The 22,510-nt window shown below is 41.9% G+C and overlaps 1 protein-coding gene across 2 annotated transcripts in view; it reads left to right on the plus strand.

Annotated features, from left to right (window-relative positions):
* MOK (MOK protein kinase) overlaps positions 1–22,510 on the plus strand; it is a 281,854-nt gene that overhangs the window by 18,767 nt on the left and 240,577 nt on the right. For both annotated transcript variants that reach the window (XM_053697435.1, XM_053697436.1), the window contains exon 2: positions 22,343–22,457. In XM_053697435.1, the coding sequence (XP_053553410.1) occupies positions 22,343–22,457 (115 nt within the window). The remainder of the gene's footprint in view (positions 1–22,342; positions 22,458–22,510) is intronic.

Here is a 22,510-nt window from a genome sequence, read left to right on the forward strand (position 1 = left end):
AGTTTGTAGCTCTTCCATTCGGATTGGCTACGGCTCCGAGAATCTTCACAAAGGTTCTGGGTGCTCTTCTGGCGGTACTAAGACCGCGAGGAATTGCGGTAGCTCCGTACCTAGACGACATTCTGATACAAGCTTCAAGCTTTCAAACTGCCAAGTCTCATACAGAGTTAGTACTGGCATTTCTAAGGTCGCATGGATGGAAGGTGAACGAAAAGAAGAGTTCTCTCTTTCCACTCACAAGAGTTCCCTTCTTGGGGACTCTTATAGATTCTGTAGAAATGAAGATTTACCTGACAGAAGACAGGTTAACAAAGCTTCAAAATGCATGCCGTGTCCTTCATTCCATTCAACACCCGTCAGTAGCTCAATGCATGGAGGTGTTCGGCTTAATGGTAGCAGCAATGGACATAGTACCCTTTGCACGCCTACATCTCAGACCGCTGCAATTGTGCATGCTAAGTCAGTGGAATGGGGATTACTCAGACTTGTCCCCTACTCTGAATCTGGATCAAGAGACCAGAAATTCTCTTCTATGGTGGCTTTCTCGGCCACATCTGTCCAGGGGGATGCCATTCAGCAGGCCGGACTGGACAATTGTAACAACAGACGCCAGCCTACTAGGTTGGGGCGCTGTCTGGAATTCTCTGAAGGCTCAGGGACAATGGAATCAGGAGGAGAGTCTCCTACCAATAAACATTCTGGAATTGAGAGCAGTTCTCAATGCCCTTCTGGCTTGGCCCCAGTTAACAACTCGGGGGTTCATCAGGTTTCAGTCGGACAACATCACGACTGTAGCTTACATCAACCATCAGGGAGGGACAAGAAGCTCCCTAGCAATGATGGAAGTATCAAAGATAATTCGCTGGGCAGAGTCTCACTCTTGCCACCTGTCAGCAATCCACATCCCGGGAGTGGAGAACTGGGAGGCGGATTTCTTAAGTCGTCAGACTTTTCATCCGGGGGAGTGGGAACTTCATCCGGAGGTCTTTGCCCAAATACTTCGACGTTGGGGCAAACCAGAGATAGATCTCATGGCGTCTCGACAGAACGCCAAGCTTCCTCGTTACGGGTCCAGATCCAGGGATCCGGGAGCGGTTCTGATAGATGCTTTGACAGCACCTTGGACCTTCGGGATGGCTTATGTGTTTCCACCCTTCCCGATGCTTCCTCGATTGATTGCCAGAATCAAACAGGAGAGAGCATCAGTGATTCTAATAGCGCCTGCATGGCCACGCAGGACTTGGTATGCAGATCTAGTGGACATGTCATCCTGTCCACCTTGGTCGCTACCTCTGAAACAGGACCTTCTGATCCAGGGTCCCTTCAAACATCAAAATCTAATATCTCTGAAGCTGACTGCTTGGAAATTGAACGCTTGATTTTATCAAAACGTGGTTTTTCTGAGTCAGTTATTGATACCTTAAATACAGACTAGGAAGCCTGTTACCAGAAAGATTTACCATAAGATATGGTGCAAATACTTATATTGGTGCGAATCCAAGAGTTACTCATGGAGTAAGGTTAGGATTCCGAGGATATTGTCTTTTCTACAAGAAGGTTTAGAAAAGGGTTTATCCGCTAGTTCCTTAAAGGGACAGATTTCAGCTCTGTCCATTCTTTTACACAAACGTCTGTCAGAAGTTCCGGACGTTCAAGCTTTTTGTCAGGCTTTAGCTAGGATCAAGCCTGTGTTTAAAACTGTTGCTCCACCATGGAGTTTGAACTTAGTTCTTAATGTTTTACAGGGGGTTCCGTTTGAACCCCTTCATTCCATTGATATCAAGTTGTTATCTTGGAAAGTTCTTAATGGCGATTTCCTCGGCTCGAAGAGTCTCTGAGTTATCTGCCTTACATTGTGATTCTCCTTATCTGATTTTTCATTCAGACAAGGTAGTTCTGCGTACTAAACCTGGGTTCCTACCTAAGGTGATCACTAACAGGAATATCAATCAAGAGATTGTGGTTCCATCTTTGTGTCCTAATCCTTCTTCGAAAAAGGAACGTCTGCTACACAATCTAGATGTAGTCCGTGCCCTGAAATTTTATCTACAGGCAACTAAGGATTTTCGACAAACGTCTTCCCTGTTTGTCGTTTATTCTGGTCAGAGGAGAGGTCAAAAAGCTTCGGCTACCTCTCTCTCCTTTTGGCTTCGTAGCATAATACGGTTAGCCTATGAGACTGCTGGACAGCAGCCTCCTGAAAGAATTACAGCACATTCTACTAGAGCTGTGGCTTCCACTTGGGCCTTTAAGAATGAGGCTTCTGTTGAACAGATTTGCAAGGCTGCAACTTGGTCTTCTCTTCATACTTTTTCCAAATTTTACAAATTTGACACTTTTGCTTCTTCGGAGGCTGTTTTTGGGAGAAAGGTTCTTCAGGCAGTGGTTCCTTCCGTATAAAGAGCCTGCCTGTCCCTCCCGTCATCCGTGTACTTTAGCTTTGGTATTGGTATCCCATAAGTAATGGATGTTCCGTGGACTGGATACACTTAACAAGAGAAAACATAATTTATGCTTACCTGATAAATTTATTTCTCTTGTAGTGTATCCAGTCCACGGCCCGCCCTGTCACTTTAAGGCAGGTAATTTTTCCATTAAACTACAGTCACCACTGCACCCTATGGTTTTCCTTTCTCTGCATGTTTTCGGTCGAATGACTGGTAATGGCAGTTAGGGGAGGAGCTATATAGCAGCTCTGCTGGGTGAATCCTCTTGCACTTCCTGTTGGGGAGGAGTTAATATCCCATAAGTAATGGATGTTCCGTGGACTGGATACACTACAAGAGAAATAAATTTATCAGGTAAGCATAAATTATGTTTTTTATGGGCTAAAACGATTGCTTTATTGGGGCATATTATGCAGATTGTAGCTTATAATTGGCATTATAATCTTGGGGAACGTTTAAAAAACGGCAGGCACTGTGTTGGACAACTTTTTTAGTCTGGGGGCCTTTCTAGTTATAGACTCAGCCTCATTTTCGCGCCATTACTGCGCAGTTGTTTTTGGAGAGCAAGGCATGCAGATGCATGTGTGAGGTTCTAAGAATCACTAAAAAAGCTTCTAGAAGGCGTCATTTGATATCGTATTCCCCTCTGGGCTTGGTTGGGTCTCAGCAAAACGGCTCCGGTTCCGTTAATTTAAGGGTTAAAGCTCTGAAATTTGGTGTGCAATACTTTTAATGCTTTAAGACACTGTGGTGAAATTTTGGTGAATTTTGAACAATTCCTTCATACTTTTTCACATATTCAGTAATAAAGTGTTTTCAGTTTGAAATTTAAAGTGACAGTAACGGTTTTATTTTAAAACGTTTTTTGTGCTTTGTTGACAAGTTTAAGCCTGTTTAACATGTCTGTACCATCAGATAAGCTATGTTCTATATGTATGAAAGCCAATGTGTCTCCCCATTTAAATTTATGTGATAATTGTGCCATAGTGTCCAAACAAAGTAAGGACAGTAATGCCACAGATAATGATATTGCCCAAGATGATTCCTCAAATGAGGGGAGTAAACATGATACTACATCATCCCCTACGGTGTCTACACCAGTTATGCCCACACAGGAGGCCCCTAGTACATCTAGTGCGCCAATACTTATTACCATGCAACACTTAACGGCTGTAATGGATAACTCCATAGCAAATCTTTTATCCAAAATGCCTACTTATCAGAGAAAGCGCGATTGCTCTGTTTTAAACACTGAAGAGCAAGAGGACGCTGATGATAACTGTTCTGACATACCCTCACACCAACCTCAAGGGGCCATGAGGGAGGTTTTGTCTGATGGAGAAATCTCAGATTCAGGAAAAATTTCTCATCAAGCTGAACCTGATGTTGTGACATTTAAATTTAAATTAGAACATCTCCGCGCACTGCTTAAGGAGGTGTTATCTACTCTGGATGATTGTGACAATTTGGTCATTCCAGAGAAATTATGTAAGATGGACAAGTTCCTAGAGGTTCCGGTGCCCCCCGACGCTTTTCCTATACCCAAGCGGGTGGCGGACATAGTAAATAAAGAGTGGGAAAGGCCCGGCATACCTTTTGTTCCCCCCCCTATATTTAAGAAATTATTTCCTATAGTCGACCCCAGAAAGGACTTATGGCAGACATTCCCCAAGGTCGAGCGGGCGGTTTCTACTCTAAACAAACGCACTACTATTCCTATCGAAGATAGTTGTGTTTTCAAAGATCCTATGGATAAGAAATTAGAGGGTTTGCTTAAAAAGATTTTTGTACAGCAAGGTTACCTTCTACAACCAATTTCATGCATTGTTCCTGTCACTACGGCAGCGTGTTTCTGGTTCGAGGAACTAGAAAAGTCGCTCAGTAAAGAATCTTCGTATGAGGAGGTTATGGACAGAGTTCAAGCACTTAAATTGGCTAACTCTTTTGTTTTAGATGCCGCTTTGCAATTAGCTAGATTAGCGGCGAAAAATTCAGGGTTTGCTATCGTGGCGCGCAGAGCGCTTTGGCTAAAGTCTTGGTCAGCGGATGTGTCTTCCAAGACAAAATTGCTTAACATTCCTTTCAAAGGTAAAACATTATTTGGACCTGATTTGAAAGAGATTATTTCAGACATCACTGGGGGAAAGGGCCACGCCCTCCCACAGGATAGGTCTTTTAAGGCTAAAAATAAGCCTAATTTTCGTCCCTTTCACAGAAACGGACCAGCCTCTAATTCTGTATCCTCTAAGCAAGAGGGTAATACTTCACAACCCAAACCAGCCTGGAAACCAATGCAAGGCTGGAACAAGGGTAAGCAGGCCAAGAAGCCTACCACTGCTACCAAAACAGCATGAAGGGATAGCCCCCGATCCGGGACCGGATCTAGTGGGGGGCAGACTTTCTCTCTTTGCTCAGGCTTGGGCAAGAGATGTTCAGGATCCTTGGGCGCTAGAAATAGTTTCTCAAGGTTATCTCCTGGAATTCAAGGAACTACCCCCAAGGGGAAGGTTCCACAGGTCTCAATTATCTTCAAACCAAATAAAGAGACAGGCATTCTTACATTGTGTAGAAGACCTGTTAAAGATGGGAGTGATACATCCAGTTCCAATAAGAGAACAAGGAATGGGTTTTTATTCCAATCTGTTCATAGTTCCCAAAAAAGAGGGAACATTCAGACCAATTTTGGATCTAAAGATCCTAAACAAATTTCTCAGGGTACCATCGTTCAAAATGGAAACTATTCGAACGATCCTACCTACTATCCAGGAAAATCAATTTATGACTACCGTGGATTTAAAGGATGCGTACCTACATATTCCTATCCACAAGGAACATCATCCGTTCCTAAGGTTCGCTTTTCTGGACAAGCATTACCAGTTTGTGGCACTTCCATTCGGATTAGCCACTGCTCCAAGGATTTTCACAAAGGTACTAGGGTCCCTTCTAGCGGTTCTAAGACCAAGGGGCATTGCAGTAGTACCTTACTTGGACGACATCCTGATTCAAGCGTCGTCCCTGTCAAAAGCAAAGGCTCATACGTACATCGTCCTAGCCTTTCTCAGATCTCACGGATGGAAGGTGAACAAAGAAAAAAGTTCTCTGTCCCCGTCAACAAGAGTTCCCTTCTTGGGAACAATAATAGATTCCTTAGAAATGAGGATTTTTCTGACAGAGGTCAGAAAATCAAAACTTCTAAGCTCTTGTCAAGTTCTTCATTCTGTTCCTCGTCCTTCCATAGCGCAGTGCATGGAAGTCATAGGATTGATGGTTGCAACAATGGACATAGTTCCTTTTGCACGAATTCATCTAAGACCATTACAACTGTGCATGCTCAGACAGTGGAATGGGGATTATACAGACTTGTCTACGACGATTCAAGTAGATCAAAAGACCAGAGATTCACTCCGTTGGTGGCTGACCCTGGACAATCTGTCACAGGGAATGAGCTTCCGCAGACCAGAGTGGGTCATTGTCACGACCGACGCCAGCCTAGTGGGCTGGGGCGCGGTCTGGGAATCCCTGAAAGCTCAGGGTCTATGGTCTCGGGAAGAGTCTCTTCTCCCGATAAACATTCTGGAACTCAGAGTGATATTCAATGCTCTCAGAGCTTGGCCTCAACTAGCAAAGGCCATATTCATAAGGTTTCAGTCAGACAACATGACGACCGTTGCATATATCAATCATCAGGGGGGAACAAGGAGTTCCCTGGCGATGAAAGAAGTGACCAAGATAATTCAATGGGCGGCGGATCACTCCTGCCACTTGTCTGCGTTCCACATCCCAGGAGTGGAAAATTGGGAAGCGGATTTTCTGAGTCGTCAGACATTCCATCCGGGGGAGTGGGAACTCCATCCGGAAATCTTTGCCCAAATAACTCAATTATGGGGCATTCCAGACATGGATCTGATGGCGTCTCGTCAGAACTTCAAGGTTCCTTGCTACGGGTCCAGATCCAGGGATCCCAAGGCGACTCTAGTAGATGCACTAGTAGCACCTTGGACCTTCAACCTAGCTTATGTATTCCCACCGTTTCCTCTCATCCCCAGGCTGGTAGCCAGGATCAATCAGGAGAGGGCCTCGGTGATCTTGATAGCTCCTGCGTGGCCACGCAGGACTTGGTATGCAGACCTGGTGAATATGTCATCGGCTCCACCATGGAAGCTACTTTTGAGACAGGACCTTCTTGTTCAGGGTCCATTCGAACATCCGAATCTGGTTTCCCTCCAACTGACGGCTTGGAGATTGAACGCTTGATTTTATTAAAGCGTGGGTTTTCAGATTCTGTAATAGATACTCTGATTCAGGCTAGAAAGCCTGTAACTAGAAACATTTACCATAAAATATGGAAAAAATATATCTGTTGGTGTGAATCTAAAGGATTCCCATGGAACAAGATAAGAATTCCTAAGATTCTATCCTTTCTACAAGAAGGTTTGGAGAAAGGATTATCTGCAAGTTCTCTAAAGGGACAGATCTCTGCTTTATCTGTTTTACTTCACAAAAGACTGGCAGCCGTGCCAGATGTTCAAGCATTTGTTCAGGCTCTGGTTAGGATCAAGCCTGTTTACAGACCTTTGACTCCTCCCTGGAGTCTAAATCTAGTTCTTTCAGTTCTTCAAGGGGTTCCGTTTGAACCCTTACATTCCGTAGATATTAAGTTACTATCTTGGAAAGTTTTGTTTTTGGTTGCAATTTCTTCTTCTAGAAGAGTTTCAGAGTTATCTGCTCTGCAGTGTTCTCCGCCCTATCTGGTGTTCCATGCAGATAAGGTGGTTTTGCGTACTAAGCCTGGTTTTCTTCCTAAGGTTGTTTCTAACAAAAATATTAACCAGGAGATAGTTGTAACTTCTTTGTGTCTGAATCCAGTTTCAAAGAAGGAACGTTTGTTACACAATTTGGACGTAGTCCGTGCTCTAAAATTCTATTTAGAGGCTACTAAAGATTTCAGACAAACATCTTCCTTGTTTGTTGTTTATTCTGGTAAAAGGAGAGGTCAAAAAGCGACTTCTACCTCTCTTTCCTTTTGGCTTAAAAGCATTATCCGATTGGCTTATGAGACTGCCGGACGGCAGCCTCCTGAAAGAATCACAGCTCACTCCACTAGGGCTGTGGCTTCCACATGGGCCTTCAAGAACGAGGCTTCTGTTGACCAGATATGTAAGGCAGCGACTTGGTCTTCACTGCACACTTTTGCCAAATTTTACAAATTTGATACTATTTTTGGGAGAAAGGTTTTGCAAGCCGTGGTGCCTTCCATTTAGGTGACCTGATTTGCTCCCTCCCTTCATCCGTGTCCTAAAGCTTTGGTATTGGTTCCCACAAGTAAGGATGACGCTGTGGACCGGACACACCAATGTTGGAGAAAACAGAATTTATGCTTACCTGATAAATTACTTTCTCCAACGGTGTGTCCGGTCCACGGCCCGCCCTGGTTTTTTAATCAGGTCTGATGAATTATTTTCTCTAACTACAGTCACCACGGTATCATATGGTTTCTCCTATATATATTTCCTCCTGTCCGTCGGTCGAATGACTGGGGTGGGCGGAGCCTAGGAGGGATCATGTGACCAGCTTTGCTGGGACTCTTTGCCATTTCCTGTTGGGGAAGAGAATATCCCACAAGTAAGGATGACGCCGTGGACCGGACACACCGTTGGAGAAAGTAATTTATCAGGTAAGCATAAATTCTGTTTTCAAAGGGGAATCGGCAACCAAACTGGATACTCAAGATGTGGTATTCAAGCTGTTATAAAGAAATTTTGAAGAATCAGGAGAGGTCAAGGACAAAAAAAGGACTGGAAGGCCAAGAAAACTTTCAAAATCTGATGAGAAGTTTCTCAGTGTTTCTCTTTTGAGAGCCTGGAAGAAGTCTAGCAAGGACCTAGCTCAGCATCTGGCGGCTTCATCGGGATGCCAAGTTGACCTTTCTACAGTCCTAAGAATCTTGATCAAGAATGGTCTTTGTGGAAGGGTAGCAGCCAAGAAACCACTTTTTTGGAAGGGGAATAGGATGAAAAGGCTAAGATATGCTAAATCTCACAAAGATTGGAATGAAGATCAGTGGAAAAAGAGTATTATGGAGTGACGAATCCAAGTTTGAAAATTTTGGGTCCAATCGATGATATATGAAAAGAAGTGTTGGAGAGAGATGGAAGAATGAGTGCTTTCGGCCTTCAGTGAAACATGGTAGAGGGTCTGTCCTGGTTTGGGGCTGAATTTCTGCCAGTGGTATTGGCGATATTGCCCGCATTGATGAGATCATGAATGCTGAAAAGTACAGACAGGTTTTAATTCATCATGCCATTCTTTCTGGAAAGCGCCTGATTGGGAATGGTTTTATTTTTCAGCATGATAACGATCCCAAGCACACTTCTAATGCAGTGAAATCAATTTGGAGAGAAAAACAGCTGATAAAACACTGACAGTCATGGAATGGCCTCCACAGAGTCCAGACCTGAATATAATAAAGCCAGTATGGGATCACCTAGACAGAGAAAGACCTAAAAGACAACATAAATCTAAAGAAGAAGTCTGGGAAGTGCTGAGAGAAGCCTGGTATAATATACCAGAAGATTACTTCAGAAAACTTCAGGGCAGTCTCCCCAAAAGAGTTCATGATGTGCTTAGTGCCAAGGGAGGTCACACTAAATACTGACTTTTGCCTCAAGAAGCCATTTTGTTCTGAAAAGTGTGTTTTGTTTTTTTATATTTTGTGTACATTTTTCCTGTATTTTCTATTTGTATTTTAAAGAGACCAAAAATACATATGGATGTTCATTAAAACTTTGCTAATACAACGTGTGTGTGTGTGTGTGTATATGTGTAAATTCCCAACAAAGGATAAGCACAGTCTTACACATCCTTTTCAGCTGCCAGGGTGCACTTTAAAAGTAAATTCAAAGTCCCATCAAAAATGGCACTCGCTGGTCTTCATAAGATATATTCCACCAGTAAAACAGAGACATAACGTTTCGGTGTAATCTAACACTTTTGTCAAATGTCACAGAATCGGTTCCAAAAAAACAGAACCTAAAAACATATAACCCATAAAACCTTCACCTGCCTTATATACCTACTAAAATCTATTAACTCCGCTGTACTTCCTTGTAATGACGTCATCAACGTTGTTAGCGTGGTGCGTCATCACCAATCAGCTTCTACCCGGTTGTCATGACAACACATACACAGAAGTGTCATGTACAACTCGTTATGCTCATCGTCTTGAAGGGGACTGTATTACTAAGCCAACAGTTGGATGTGCCCACATATGTTATAAATTAGCAAAGGCCAAATGATACATAACGCTCATAGGTCATTGTCAGACAATCATGCCATATCATTATTACGCAATCATTAATCATATCGCTTGCTATTGGCTACTTAGGGCACAAAAATATCAACCCCTTTCCAAGAGGATAGCAACCCATACAAGAAAACAATCCCTATCTCTATTATATACAACCCTACAGAATATATACAATTATTGTTTGTATCACACATAATAACTATAGGGAACTTAAACATACTCTTATGTGTATCACATTGTATTCCCTTCATGCCTCAGGGAGTATAGGTAGAAACCCGTGGGTACCCACTAGAACGGATATTCATGTGGATCTACAACAGGTAATTCCTCCTTCCGATGAGGTCATCCATATCTGTTAGTCCAGTATCAGTTATTTGGTATAAAATGGTCCGAAGTCAAGAAAGGTATTCAGCCCCCTTGGTACCAGAGTGTCCAGTATATGGATCCATTTTGTCTCAATTTGTAGTAGCTTTTTGGCTCTATTGCCACCTCTGGCTAAGGGAGGAACATGATCAATCAGCATTGACCTAAGGCTGGATACACTGTGGTTATATTTGGCAAAGTGGCGTGCCACTGGTTGTTCCGAGTCCCCTTTTTTCAGGGCCTCACGGATGGCACATTGATGATTGGCCATCCTATCCCTAAAGCTCGGACCGTCTTGCCGATATACACCAGGGAACATGGACAGATGAGCATGTATATAACGTGTACTTGTACATGTAAGTCTGTGGCGGATTGTATTTCGCTGGATGTTGTGAGGATTTTGGAATGACTGACCCCTCAACATGCTGTTGCACGTCACACACAACTTTCGCATGTGAAGCATCCCTTCTTGAGGTCTTCAACCAAGTTTCCTTTTAATAGCATTAAATGGGATCAGTTTTCAGCAACAAATCCCTAAAGTTATCCGCTCTTCTGTATACCATCCGCGGTGGCTTCATCCTATGGAATGGTAGGGATGGATCAGACTTCAAAAGAGACCAATGCTGTTGTACAGATTTCTTCCTATACAAAGATGTGCCAAAATAGCAACCATCACAGGCATCAACCTTGTATATATTCAAATCCAAAAAATTATCATTGTGTTACTGTACTCCAATTTAAATCTTATAGGACAGTCCATGGAGTTCAAACATGACACCCATTCCTCATGCTCAACTGCGCTACCCCCCCCCCACACCAAAAACACATCATCGATGTAGCGTACATAGTATCTGATGTGGGGGTGAGTAAATGGTTTCATGGCCATTTTGTTTATGCCATGCCATGTAAAGATTAGCATAGGTGGGTGCCATGTTTGAACCCATGGCTGTCCCAGAGATCTGTAAATGAAAATCCTTCTCAAACTTAAAAGTTTTTTTCTAGGCAAATAGTTAACAAGTCACAGAGAAATTCAATAGGGGGTCCCTCATACAGAGGGTTCCTGGTTACCAAAGATCTGACGGCCACAACACCTCCCTTGTGAGGAATGGAGGTGTATAGGCTGTCCACATTCATGGTAATAAGAATATCACTTGTCAGTAACCTATCATATCCCCTCAGTATTGTGATTAGACTTGGCGAATTATGTAAATATGCAGGGGTTCCCTTGACTACTGGCTGCAGGAAGAAATCTATATAGCTCGCTAGGCTAGACAATAGGGAGTCCCTGGCAGACACTATCGGTCTACCAGGGGGGTCCTTAAGGGTCTTATGTACTTTCGGTAACAGATATAATATAGCAGTCTTAGGGTGCTCAGTTGTTAAGAACTCTACTTCTTGTTCTGTTAATATCCCTGATTCAAAACCCCTATTGAGGTATTCATCGATAGACTTCTTAAAAGCTGCTGTTGGATTCCCCCTTAATTTAATGTATACAGTAGTGTCCGCCAATTGTCTTAAAGTCGTCTCAGTTCTATAATTAGAGTAATCCTGTATGACAATGGACCCCCCCCCTTGTTTGCCGGCCGTGAATGAGAACCTTTTAGAGTTTGTTCTGGAATTTTAAGATAAGAATGACTTATGATGGATATTGTAGCTTTAAGAATTTTAGTCTGTTATCTTTGACTGCAGCAACCTACAGACATTGTTCATGCTTCTGAACAGTAAAATGTATGGTATTGCTCACCAGATATGACTTTAACTCAGGGAAAAAAACATGTTTTTGTAACTATTCAAACAAATAACAAATACAGTCCAATATGCCAATATAAAGGCAAATGCACTCTCTGGATTTAAATAAATGTGGCTTTATTGCGTGTAAACTTTTTCAGGGGGGGGGGGGGGGAAACGCCTGGTCTGAGTCTCGATTTCAGCTGCGACATTCAGATGGTAGAGTCAGAATTTGGAGTAAACAACATGAAAGCATGGATCCATTCTGCCTTGTATCAACGGTTCAGGCTGGTGGTGTAATGGTGTGGGGGATATTTTCCTGGCACACTTTGGGCCCCTTAGTACCAATTGAGAATCTTTAAATGCTACGGCCTACCTGAGTATTCTTGCTAACGATGTCCATCCATTTATGACTATAGTGTATCCATCTTCTGATGGCTACTTCCAGCAGGATAATGCACCATGTCACAAAGCTCAAATCATCTCAAACTGGTTTCTTGAACATGACAATGAGTTCACTGTACTCCAATTGCCTTCACAGTCACCAGATCTCAATCCAATAGAGCACCTTTGTGATGTGGTGGAACGGGAGATTTGCATCATGGATGTGCAGCCGACAAATCTGCAGCACCTGCGTGATGCTATCATGTCAATATGGACCAAAATGTCTGAGGAATGTTTACAACACCTTGTTGAATCTATGCCATGAAGAATTAAGGCAGTTCTGAAGGCAAAAGGGGGTCCAACCCGGTAATAGCAAGGTGTACCTAATAAAGTGGCTGGTGAGTGTATACATATCAGTGCACCACCCGACTGGTTTTACTGACCACCCATCTAAAATTTTAGCCACTATTAGGCTAAAACAAGCTAATATTAAAAATGTTCTTTTTTTTTTTGCACAAATTATCATTAAAGGACCAGTCAACACAGTAGATTTGCATAATCAACAAATGCAAGATAACAAGACAATGCAATAGCACTTAGTCTGAACTTCAAATGAGTAGTAGATTTTTTTTTCTGACAATTTTAAAAGTTATGTCTTTTTCCACTCCCCCTGTACCATGTGACAGCTATCAGCCAATCACAAGTGCATACACGTACCATGTGACAACAATCAGCCATTCACAAATGCATACACGCTTATTCCTGCACATGCTCAGTAGGAGCTGGTGACTCAAAAAGTTTAAATATAAAAAGACTGTGCACATTTTATTAATGGAAGTAATTTGGAATGTTGTTTAAAATTGCTGCTCTATCTGAATCATTAAAGTATCATTTTGATTGAGTGTCCCTTTAATACATTTATGTTAAATTATGGAATTAATTTGTGCTTTGAATCGCAGAAAATGATATAATATTAGAAAATATTACACTTCCCCCAGCCAGCTACTTCATAATGGCAACCGGCTAGTAAAATGTTCTGTGGAGAGATGGGAAGAAGAACTAGGTAGAGTAATACTACCACAAACTAACACCATAATATTTCATAATGTAATTAAATCCTCAATCTCCCTCTCCATGCAGGAAATAAACTTAAAAATCCTCCATAGATGGTACCTTTCCCCAGTCAAATTAAACCGCCTATACAAAAGCAAATCCCAATGTTGCTGGAGATGCGGCCATAGCTTTGGTAACCTAGCGCACATGTGGTGGTGGTGCAATTCAATCCAAAATTTTTGGAGATCTATAATTGGAGAAATGGAGTCCATACTTGGGATTCAATTCTCGTTGGACCCTATAGTGTGGCTCTTGAACAAACCCCCGAAAATTAAAACCAAACACTGCCTTAAATTATTCTACATAATGTCCAATAGCGGGAGATACCTCCTTGCTAGAAATTGGAGGTCTAGAGAGGCCCCTACCTTGCTCATGTGGCAAAACAGAGTTACGGAATTGCTTAATATAGAAGAATTCTATTATCTTAAAAATCTCAAAATGGAAGTATATGCAGAAATGTCCATCTTGTGGGAACAGTACCTTAAGAAATAATGACTCCTAGTTTGTTTCTTAATCACTCAACATACGAAGATAAGACCCCTGACTTATTAAAACCATAGTAGGTGGGATATAGCCTTTGGGCTTAACTACATAGTTTACTAAGCTTTCAATAATTCTTACAATTTTGTCGGCTCCGGTTATCCCAAATCTTCCACTTTATTTCTTCTCCTCACTATTAGACAGTGTAATCTTTCTTTCCCCTTTCATCTCTCTCCCTCTCCTTCACTCCTTTCATTTCTCTCTTACTTTTAACCCTTTACAAGCAAATATGAAGTAATTCCATTTTTGGTCACATAAATAACGCTTGTATACTAGTATTTCTCTTCATTGTTAATTACAGTTTATCTCGTAAAACTTTGTCGATCTTTGCTTTGGGAAGCTGCGTCTTCCAATTTTGTACTAATTATTTTGATAATAAAGTCGACACTTAAAAAAAAAAAATAATAAAAAAAAAATGTTCTGTGGAGAACATTGTGTGTGTGTATATATGCTGGAAATGAATAAACATATGGCATAATCCTAAATCAGCTTTTACAAATCATTGCTTTGAAAATGTTACTCTTAAAGGGACAGTCTAGTCAAAACAAACTTTAATTATTCAGATAGGGCATGCAATTTTAAACTACTTTTCAAATTTACTTCTATCACAAATTTTGCTTTGTTCTCTTGGTATTCTTAGTTGACCATTTAAATCTAGGACGTTCACATGCTAATTTCTAAGCCCTTGAAGGCTGCCTCTTAGTTCAGGGCATTTTAACAGTTTTTTTCACCATTAGAGGGTGTTAATTCATGTGTTTGATATAGATAACACTGTGCTCACGCACTTGGAGTTCCTAGGAGCCAGCACTGATTGGCTAAAATGCAAGTCTGTCAAAAGAACTGAAATAAGGGCAGTTTGCAGAGGCTTAGATACAAGATAATCACAGCGGTAAAACGTGTATTGATATAACTGTGTTGGTACTTTTAAAACAATAAATATTCTGGTGTAGACTGTCCCTTTTAATTAAAGGGATATAAAACAGTCCTCTAAGTCAGGTAAAATAAACATCCACACCCATTAATACTACCATGTTAAACAAATCCTACTGAAATTATCTTCAGAACGAAGCCTCTAAGTATTATAACAAAGTATTTTATTTCAGAAAAAGCGTCATGAACGACAACCTACACAATAGGGCTATCTAATACTGTGTTCTAATTGATCAATTCTAAATATTATATTAAAATTACCCCCAGAGCATGCGCACATCCTCAATGTCCAGGTCAGCATAAAACATTTTTTGTGTATGCAGTGTGATTAATTATTAATACTTATGCTCATTTATCTCCACAATCAGCGGTCCACAGCACCTTGGTTATAATTAATCTTTTATTCAAGACAGATAAAACACGTTATGCGATGTTTCAGGGTTTCCCTTTACACATCTTTAGTGCACATATTTAAAGGTAAATGTGGTGCCAATCTTATTATTGCTGGATCTCTGCTGCCATCTAGTGGACTTATTATATATATATATATATATATATATATATATATATATATATATATATATATATATATATATATATATATATATATATATATATATATTTCTCTTGTTAAGTGTATCCAGTCCACGGATCATCCATTACTTATGGGATATTAACTCCTCCCCAACAGGAAGTGCAAGAGGATTCACCCAGCAGAGCTGCTATATAGCTCCTCCCCTAACTGCCATTACCAGTCATTCTCTTGCACCCAACGAATCACTCTGGGGTGAGAACAGAGTGCGCTGATAATATTAGGGCCATGTCAGACACTGCGTCACAATTTGCAGAACATGAGGACGGAGAGCTTCATTCTGCGGGTGATGGTTCTGATCCAAACAAACTGGATTCAGATATTTCAAATTTTAAATTTAAGCTGGAAAACCTCCGTGTATTACTAGGGGAGGTGTTAGCGGCTCTGAATGATTGTAACACAGTTGCAATACCAGAGAAAATGTGTAGGTTGGATAAATATTTTGCGGTACCGGCGAGTACTGACGTTTTTCCTATACCTAAGAGACTTACTGAAATTGTTACTAAGGAGTGGGATAGACCCGGTGTGCCGTTCTCATCCCCTCCGATATTTAGAAAGATGTTTCCAATAGACGCCACCACACCGGACTTATGGCAAACGGTCCCTAAGGTGGAGGGAGCAGTTTCTACTTTAGCTAAGCGTACCACTATCCCGGTGGAGGATAGCTGTGCCTTTTCAGATCCAATGGATAAAAAGTTAGAGGGTTACCTTAAGAAAATGTTTGTTCAACAAGGTTTTATATTGCAACCTCTTGCATGCATTGCGCCTGTCACGGCTGCAGCAGCATTTTGGTTTGAGTCTCTGGAAGAGACACTTGAATCAGCTCCATTAGATGAGATTACACACAAGCTTAAAGCCCTTAAGTTAGCTAACTCATTTATTTCAGATGCCGTAGTACATTTAACTAAACTTACGGCTAAGAATTCCGGATTCGCCATTCAGGCACGCAGAGCACTGTGGCTAAAATCCTGGTCAGCTGACGTTACTTCTAAATCTAAATTGCTTAATATACCTTTCAAAGGGCAGACCTTATTCGGGCCCGGGTTGAAAGAAATTATCGCTGACATTACAGGAGGTAAAGGCCATGCCCTGCCTCAAGACAGAGCCAAACCTAAGGCTAGACAGTCTAATTTTCGTTCCTTTCGTAATTTCAAAGCAGGAGCAGCATCAACTTCCTCTGCACCAAAACAGGAAGGAGCTGTTGCTCGCTACAGACAAGGCTGGAGACCTAACCAGTCCTGGAACAAGGGCAAGCAGGCCAGGAAACCTGCTGCTGCCCCTAAGACAGCATGAATCGAGGGCCCCCGATCCGGGAACGGATCTAGTGGGGGGCAGACTTTCTCTCTTCGCCCAGGCTTGGGCAAGAGATGTCCAGGATCCCTGGGCGTTAGAGATCATATCTCAGGGATACCTTCTAGACTTCAAATTCTCTCCCCCAAGAGGGAGATTTCATCTGTCAAGGTTGTCAACAAACCAAATAAAGAAAGAGGCGTTTCTACGCTGCGTACAAGATCTTTTATTAATGGGAGTGATCCATCCGGTTCCGCGGTTGGAACAAGGACAAGGGTTTTACTCAAATCTGTTTGTGGTTCCCAAAAAAGAGGGAACTTTCAGGCCAATCTTGGATTTAAAGATCCTAAACAAATTCCTAAGAGTTCCATCGTTCAAAATGGAAACTATTCGGACAATTTTACCCATGATCCAAAAGGGTCAGTACATGACCACAGTGGATTTAAAGGATGCTTACCTTCACATACCGATTCACAAAGATCATTACCGGTATCTAAGGTTTGCCTTTCTAGACAGGCATTACCAGTTTGTAGCTCTTCCATTCGGATTGGCTACGGCTCCGAGAATCTTCACAAAGGTTCTGGGTGCTCTTCTGGCGGTACTAAGACTGCGAGGAATTGCGGTAGCTCCGTACCTAGACGACATTCTGATACAAGCTTCAAGCTTTCAAACTGCCAAGTCTCATACAGAGTTAGTACTGGCATTTCTAAGGTCGCATGGATGGAAGGGGAACGAAAAGAAGAGTTCTCTCTTTCCACTCACAAGAGTTCCCTTCTTGGGGACTCTTATAGATTCTGTAGAAATGAAGATTTACCTGACAGAAGACAGGTTAACAAAGCTTCAAAATGCATGCCGTGTCCTTCATTCCATTCAACACCCGTCAGTAGCTCAATGCATGGAGGTGATCGGCTTAATGGTAGCAGCAATGGACATAGTACCCTTTGCATGCCTACATCTCAGACCGCTGCAATTGTGCATGCTAAGTCAGTGGAATGGGGATTACTCAGACTTGTCCCCTACTCTGAATCTGGTTCAAGAGACCAGAAATTCTCTTCTATGGTGGCTTTCTCTGCCACATCTGTCCAGGGGGATGCCATTCAGCAGGCCGGACTGGACAATTGTAACAACAGACGCCAGCCTACTAGGTTGGGGCGCTGTCTGGAATTCTCTGAAGGCTCAGGGACAATGGAATCAGGAGGAGAGTCTCCTACCAATAAACATTCTGGAATTGAGAGCAGTTCTCAATGCCCTTCTGGCTTGGCCCCAGTTAACAACTCGGGGGTTCATCAGGTTTCAGTCGGACAACATCACGACTGTAGCTTACATCAACCATCAGGGAGGGACAAGAAGCTCCCTAGCAATGATGGAAGTATCAAAGATAATTCGCTGGGCAGAGTCTCACTCTTGCCACCTGTCAGCAATCCACATCCCGGGAGTGGAGAACTGGGAGGCGGATTTCTTAAGTCGTCAGACTTTTCATCCGGGGGAGTGGGAACTTCATCCGGAGGTCTTTGCCCAAATACTTCGACGTTGGGGCAAACCAGAGATAGATCTCATGGCGTCTCGACAGAACGCCAAGCTTCCTCGTTACGGGTCCAGATCCAGGGATCCGGGAGCGGTTCTGATAGATGCTTTGACAGCACCTTGGACCTTCGGGATGGCTTATGTGTTTCCACCCTTCCCGATGCTTCCTCGATTGATTGCCAGAATCAAACAGGAGAGAGCAACAGTGATTCTAATAGCGCCTGCATGGCCACGCAGGACTTGGTATGCAGATCTAGTGGACATGTCATCCTGTCCACCTTGGTCGCTACCTCTGAAACAGGACCTTCTGATCCAGGGTCCCTTCAAACATCAAAATCTAATTTCTCTGAAGCTGACTGCTTGGAAATTGAACGCTTGATTTTATCAAAACGTGGTTTTTCTGAGTCAGTTATTGATACCTTAATACAGGCTAGGAAGCCTGTTACCAGAAAGATTTACCATAAGATATGGCGCAAATACTTATATTGGTGCGAATCCAAGAGTTACTCATGGAGTAAGGTTAGGATTCCGAGGATATTGTCTTTTCTACAAGAAGGTTTAGAAAAGGGTTTATCCGCTAGTTCCTTAAAGGGACAGATTTCAGCTCTGTCCATTCTTTTACACAAACGTCTGTCAGAAGTTCCGGACGTTCAAGCTTTTTGTCAGGCTTTAGCTAGGATCAAGCCTGTGTTTAAAACTGTTGCTCCACCATGGAGTTTGAACTTAGTTCTTAATGTTTTACAGGGGGTTCCGTTTGAACCCTTTCATTCCATTGATATCAAGTTGTTATCTTGGAAAGTTCTGTTTTTAATGGCGATTTCCTCGGCTCGAAGAGTCTCTGAGTTATCTGCCTTACATTGTGATTCTCCTTATCTGATTTTTCATTCAGACAAGGTAGTTCTGCGTACTAAACCTGGGTTCCTACCTAAGGTGGTCACTAACAGGAATATCAATCAAGAGATTGTGGTTCCATCTTTGTCCTAATCCTTCTTCGAAAAAGGAACGTCTGCTACACAATCTAGATGTAGTCCGTGCCCTGAAATTTTATCTACAGGCAACTAAGGATTTTCGACAAACGTCTTCCCTGTTTGTCGTTTATTCTGGTCAGAGGAGAGGTCAAAAAGCTTCGGCTACCTCTCTCTCCTTTTGGCTTCGTAGCATAATACGGTTAGCCTATGAGACTGCTGGACAGCAGCCTCCTGAAAGAATTACAGCACATTCTACTAGAGCTGTGGCTTCCACTTGGGCCTTTAAGAATGAGGCTTCTGTTGAACAGATTTGCAAGGCTGCAACTTGGTCTTCTCTTCATACTTTTTCCAAATTTTACAAATTTGACACTTTTGCTTCTTCATAGTTTTGTTTAAAAAATATATACAATATCACTGATGGGTTTATGTATATGATTTTCTCATTACATATTTATTGCTTTTTGTTTTTATTAGATGCATAACAATGTTGTCTTGAAAAAGCCGAAACGTTGACTATATGGATTGATATATGTTAAAGAATTTGGAATAAAATTTGTCATTTTTATTTTCATTTTTTCATTTTAAGACCTGAGAGTGCCCTCATGTTGAATGCCTACATATATATTAACAACAAGTAGAAGAGATCGACCAGGCACAAACAAAAGCCCAATAGCTTGTCTTCTGGCAAATTACCACTAGGGAGCAGCTTGGACTGACCTGTATTAACGGGATCAGACTGATATACTTCAGGATAGTTATTTTCTGTGCAAAGTACATTTGGGCTAAAAGAGGCTGCTCCCGGGTTGTAATTTACCAGAAGACAAGCTATTGAGCTAGTGAGCTTTGTATCTGGTTGAGCTCTTCTACTTGTAGTTAATATATAAAATATGACTAAGTGTGATGGGAGAATCCAGACATGGACTTCCTGCCCAATGTGCCTAGAGGGATATAGCTGCACCTCACTGACGAAGCCCAAGAAGGCCGTAACGATTGTCTGGGGCTGCCGTATTCCTTATTCAGGAGGGAATTGCCTGGTACTTAGGGGCTGGACTGACCTGTACAGGCGTGATCAGACTGATATACTTCAGGATAGTTATTTTCTGTGAAAAGCACATTTGGGCAAAAAGAGACTGCTCCCATGTGGTAATTTGCCAGATGACAAGCTATTGAGCTTTTGTTTGTGCCTGGTCGAGCTCTTCTACTTGTTGTAATATATATATATATATATATATATATATATATATATATATATATATATATATATATATATATATATATATATATATATATATATACATACACACACACACACACACACACACACACACAGTATCTCACAAAAGTGAGTGCACCCCTCACATTTTTGTAAATATTTTATTATATCTTTTCATGTGACAACATTAATAAATTACACTTTGCTACAATGTAACGTAGTGAGTGTACAGCCTGTATAACAGTGTACATTTGCTGTCCCCTCAAAATAACTCCACACACAGCCATTAATGTCTAAACCGTTGGCAACAAAAGTGAGTACTCCCCTAAGTAGAAGTGTCCAAATTGGACCCAAAGGGTCAATATTTTGTGTGGCCAACATTATATTCCAGCACTGCCTTAATTAACCCTCTTGGGCATGGAGTTCCCCAGAGCTTCACAGGTTGCCACTGGAGTCCTCTTCCACTCTTCCATGACGGCATAACGGAGCTGGTGGATGTTAGAGACCTTGCGCTCCCCCACTTTCTGTTTGAGAATGCCCCACAGATGCTTAATAGGGTTTAGGTCTGGAGACATGCTTGGCCAGTCCATCACCTTTACACTCAGCTTCTTTAGCAAGGCAGTGGTCATCTTGGAGGTGTGTTTGGAGACATTAACATGTTGGAATACTGCCCTGCGGCCCAGTCTCCGAAGGGAGGGGATCATGCTCTGCTTTAGTATGTCACAGTACATGTTGGCATTTATGGTTCCCTCAATGAACTGTAGCTCCTCAGTGCGGCAGCACTCATCTAGACCCAGACCATGACACTCCCACCACCATGCTTGACTGTAGGCAAGACACACTTGTCTTTTTGTACTCCTCACCTTGTTGCTGCCACACACGCTAGACACCATCTGAACCAAATAAGTTTATCTTGGTCTCATCGGACCACATGACATGTTTACAGTAATCCATGTCCTTAGTCTGCTTGTCTTCAGCAAACTGTTTGCAGGCTTTCTTGTGCATCATCTTTAGAAGAGGCTTCCTTCTGGGACGACAGACATGCAGACCAATTTGATGCAGTGTGCGGCGTATGGACTGAGCACTGACAGGCTGACCCCCCCACCCCTTTAACCTTTGCAGCAATGCTGGCAGCACTCATACGTCTATTTCTCAAAGACAACTTCTGGATATGACGCTGAGCACGTGCACTCAACTTCTTTGGTCAACCATGGTGAGGCCTGTTCTGAGTGGAACCTGTCCTGTGAAACCGCTGTATGGTCTTGCCCACCATGCTGCAGCTCAGTTTCAGGGTCTTGGCAATCTTCTTATAGCCTAGGCCATCTTTATGTAGAGCAACAATTCTTTTTTTCAGATCCTCAGAGAGTTCTTTGCCATGAGGTGCCATGTTGAACTTCCAGTGACCAGTATGAGAGAGTGTGAGAGCGATAATACCACATTTAACACACCTGCTCCCCATTCACACCTGAGACCTTGTAACACTAACGAGTCACATGACACCGGGGAGGGAAAATGACTAACTGGGCCCAATTTGGACATTTCCACTTGGGGTGTACTCACTTTTGTTGCCAACGGTTTAGACATTAATGGCTGTGTGTTGAGTTATTTTGAGGGGACAGCAAATTTACACTGTTATACAGGCTGTACAATCACTACTTTACATTGTAGCAAATTGTCATTTCTTCAGTATTGTCACATGAAAAAATATAATAAAATATTTACAAAAATGTGAGGGGTGTACTCACTTTTGTGAGATACTGTGTGCAATATCTAAGTTGTTAGAATTTTTTGTTATATAAAGAGTTTCCATTTATAGAATAAATAACTTGCATATAAAATGAAAAAGTTTGCACATTATGACTGTGTTTTTTTATTTTTAGATGACAAACTTGTTTAGGTCATTACTATAATGTAAATAATTGGCGTTCTCTCTTATTTTTCTAGGATATAAGACAATTGGTAAAATAGGTGAAGGCACATTTTCTGAAGTTTTGAAGATACAGAGTTTGAGAGATGGAAACTACTATGCATGTAAAAAGATGAAACAACTATATAAAAGGTACCCTCTTCTAGCAGATAGTCACCATTGTTTTATGAATTGAAAGTCAAACT

This window comes from Bombina bombina, chromosome 1, assembly GCF_027579735.1.
Source record: "Bombina bombina isolate aBomBom1 chromosome 1, aBomBom1.pri, whole genome shotgun sequence".
Classification (NCBI taxonomy): Eukaryota; Metazoa; Chordata; class Amphibia; order Anura; family Bombinatoridae; genus Bombina; species Bombina bombina.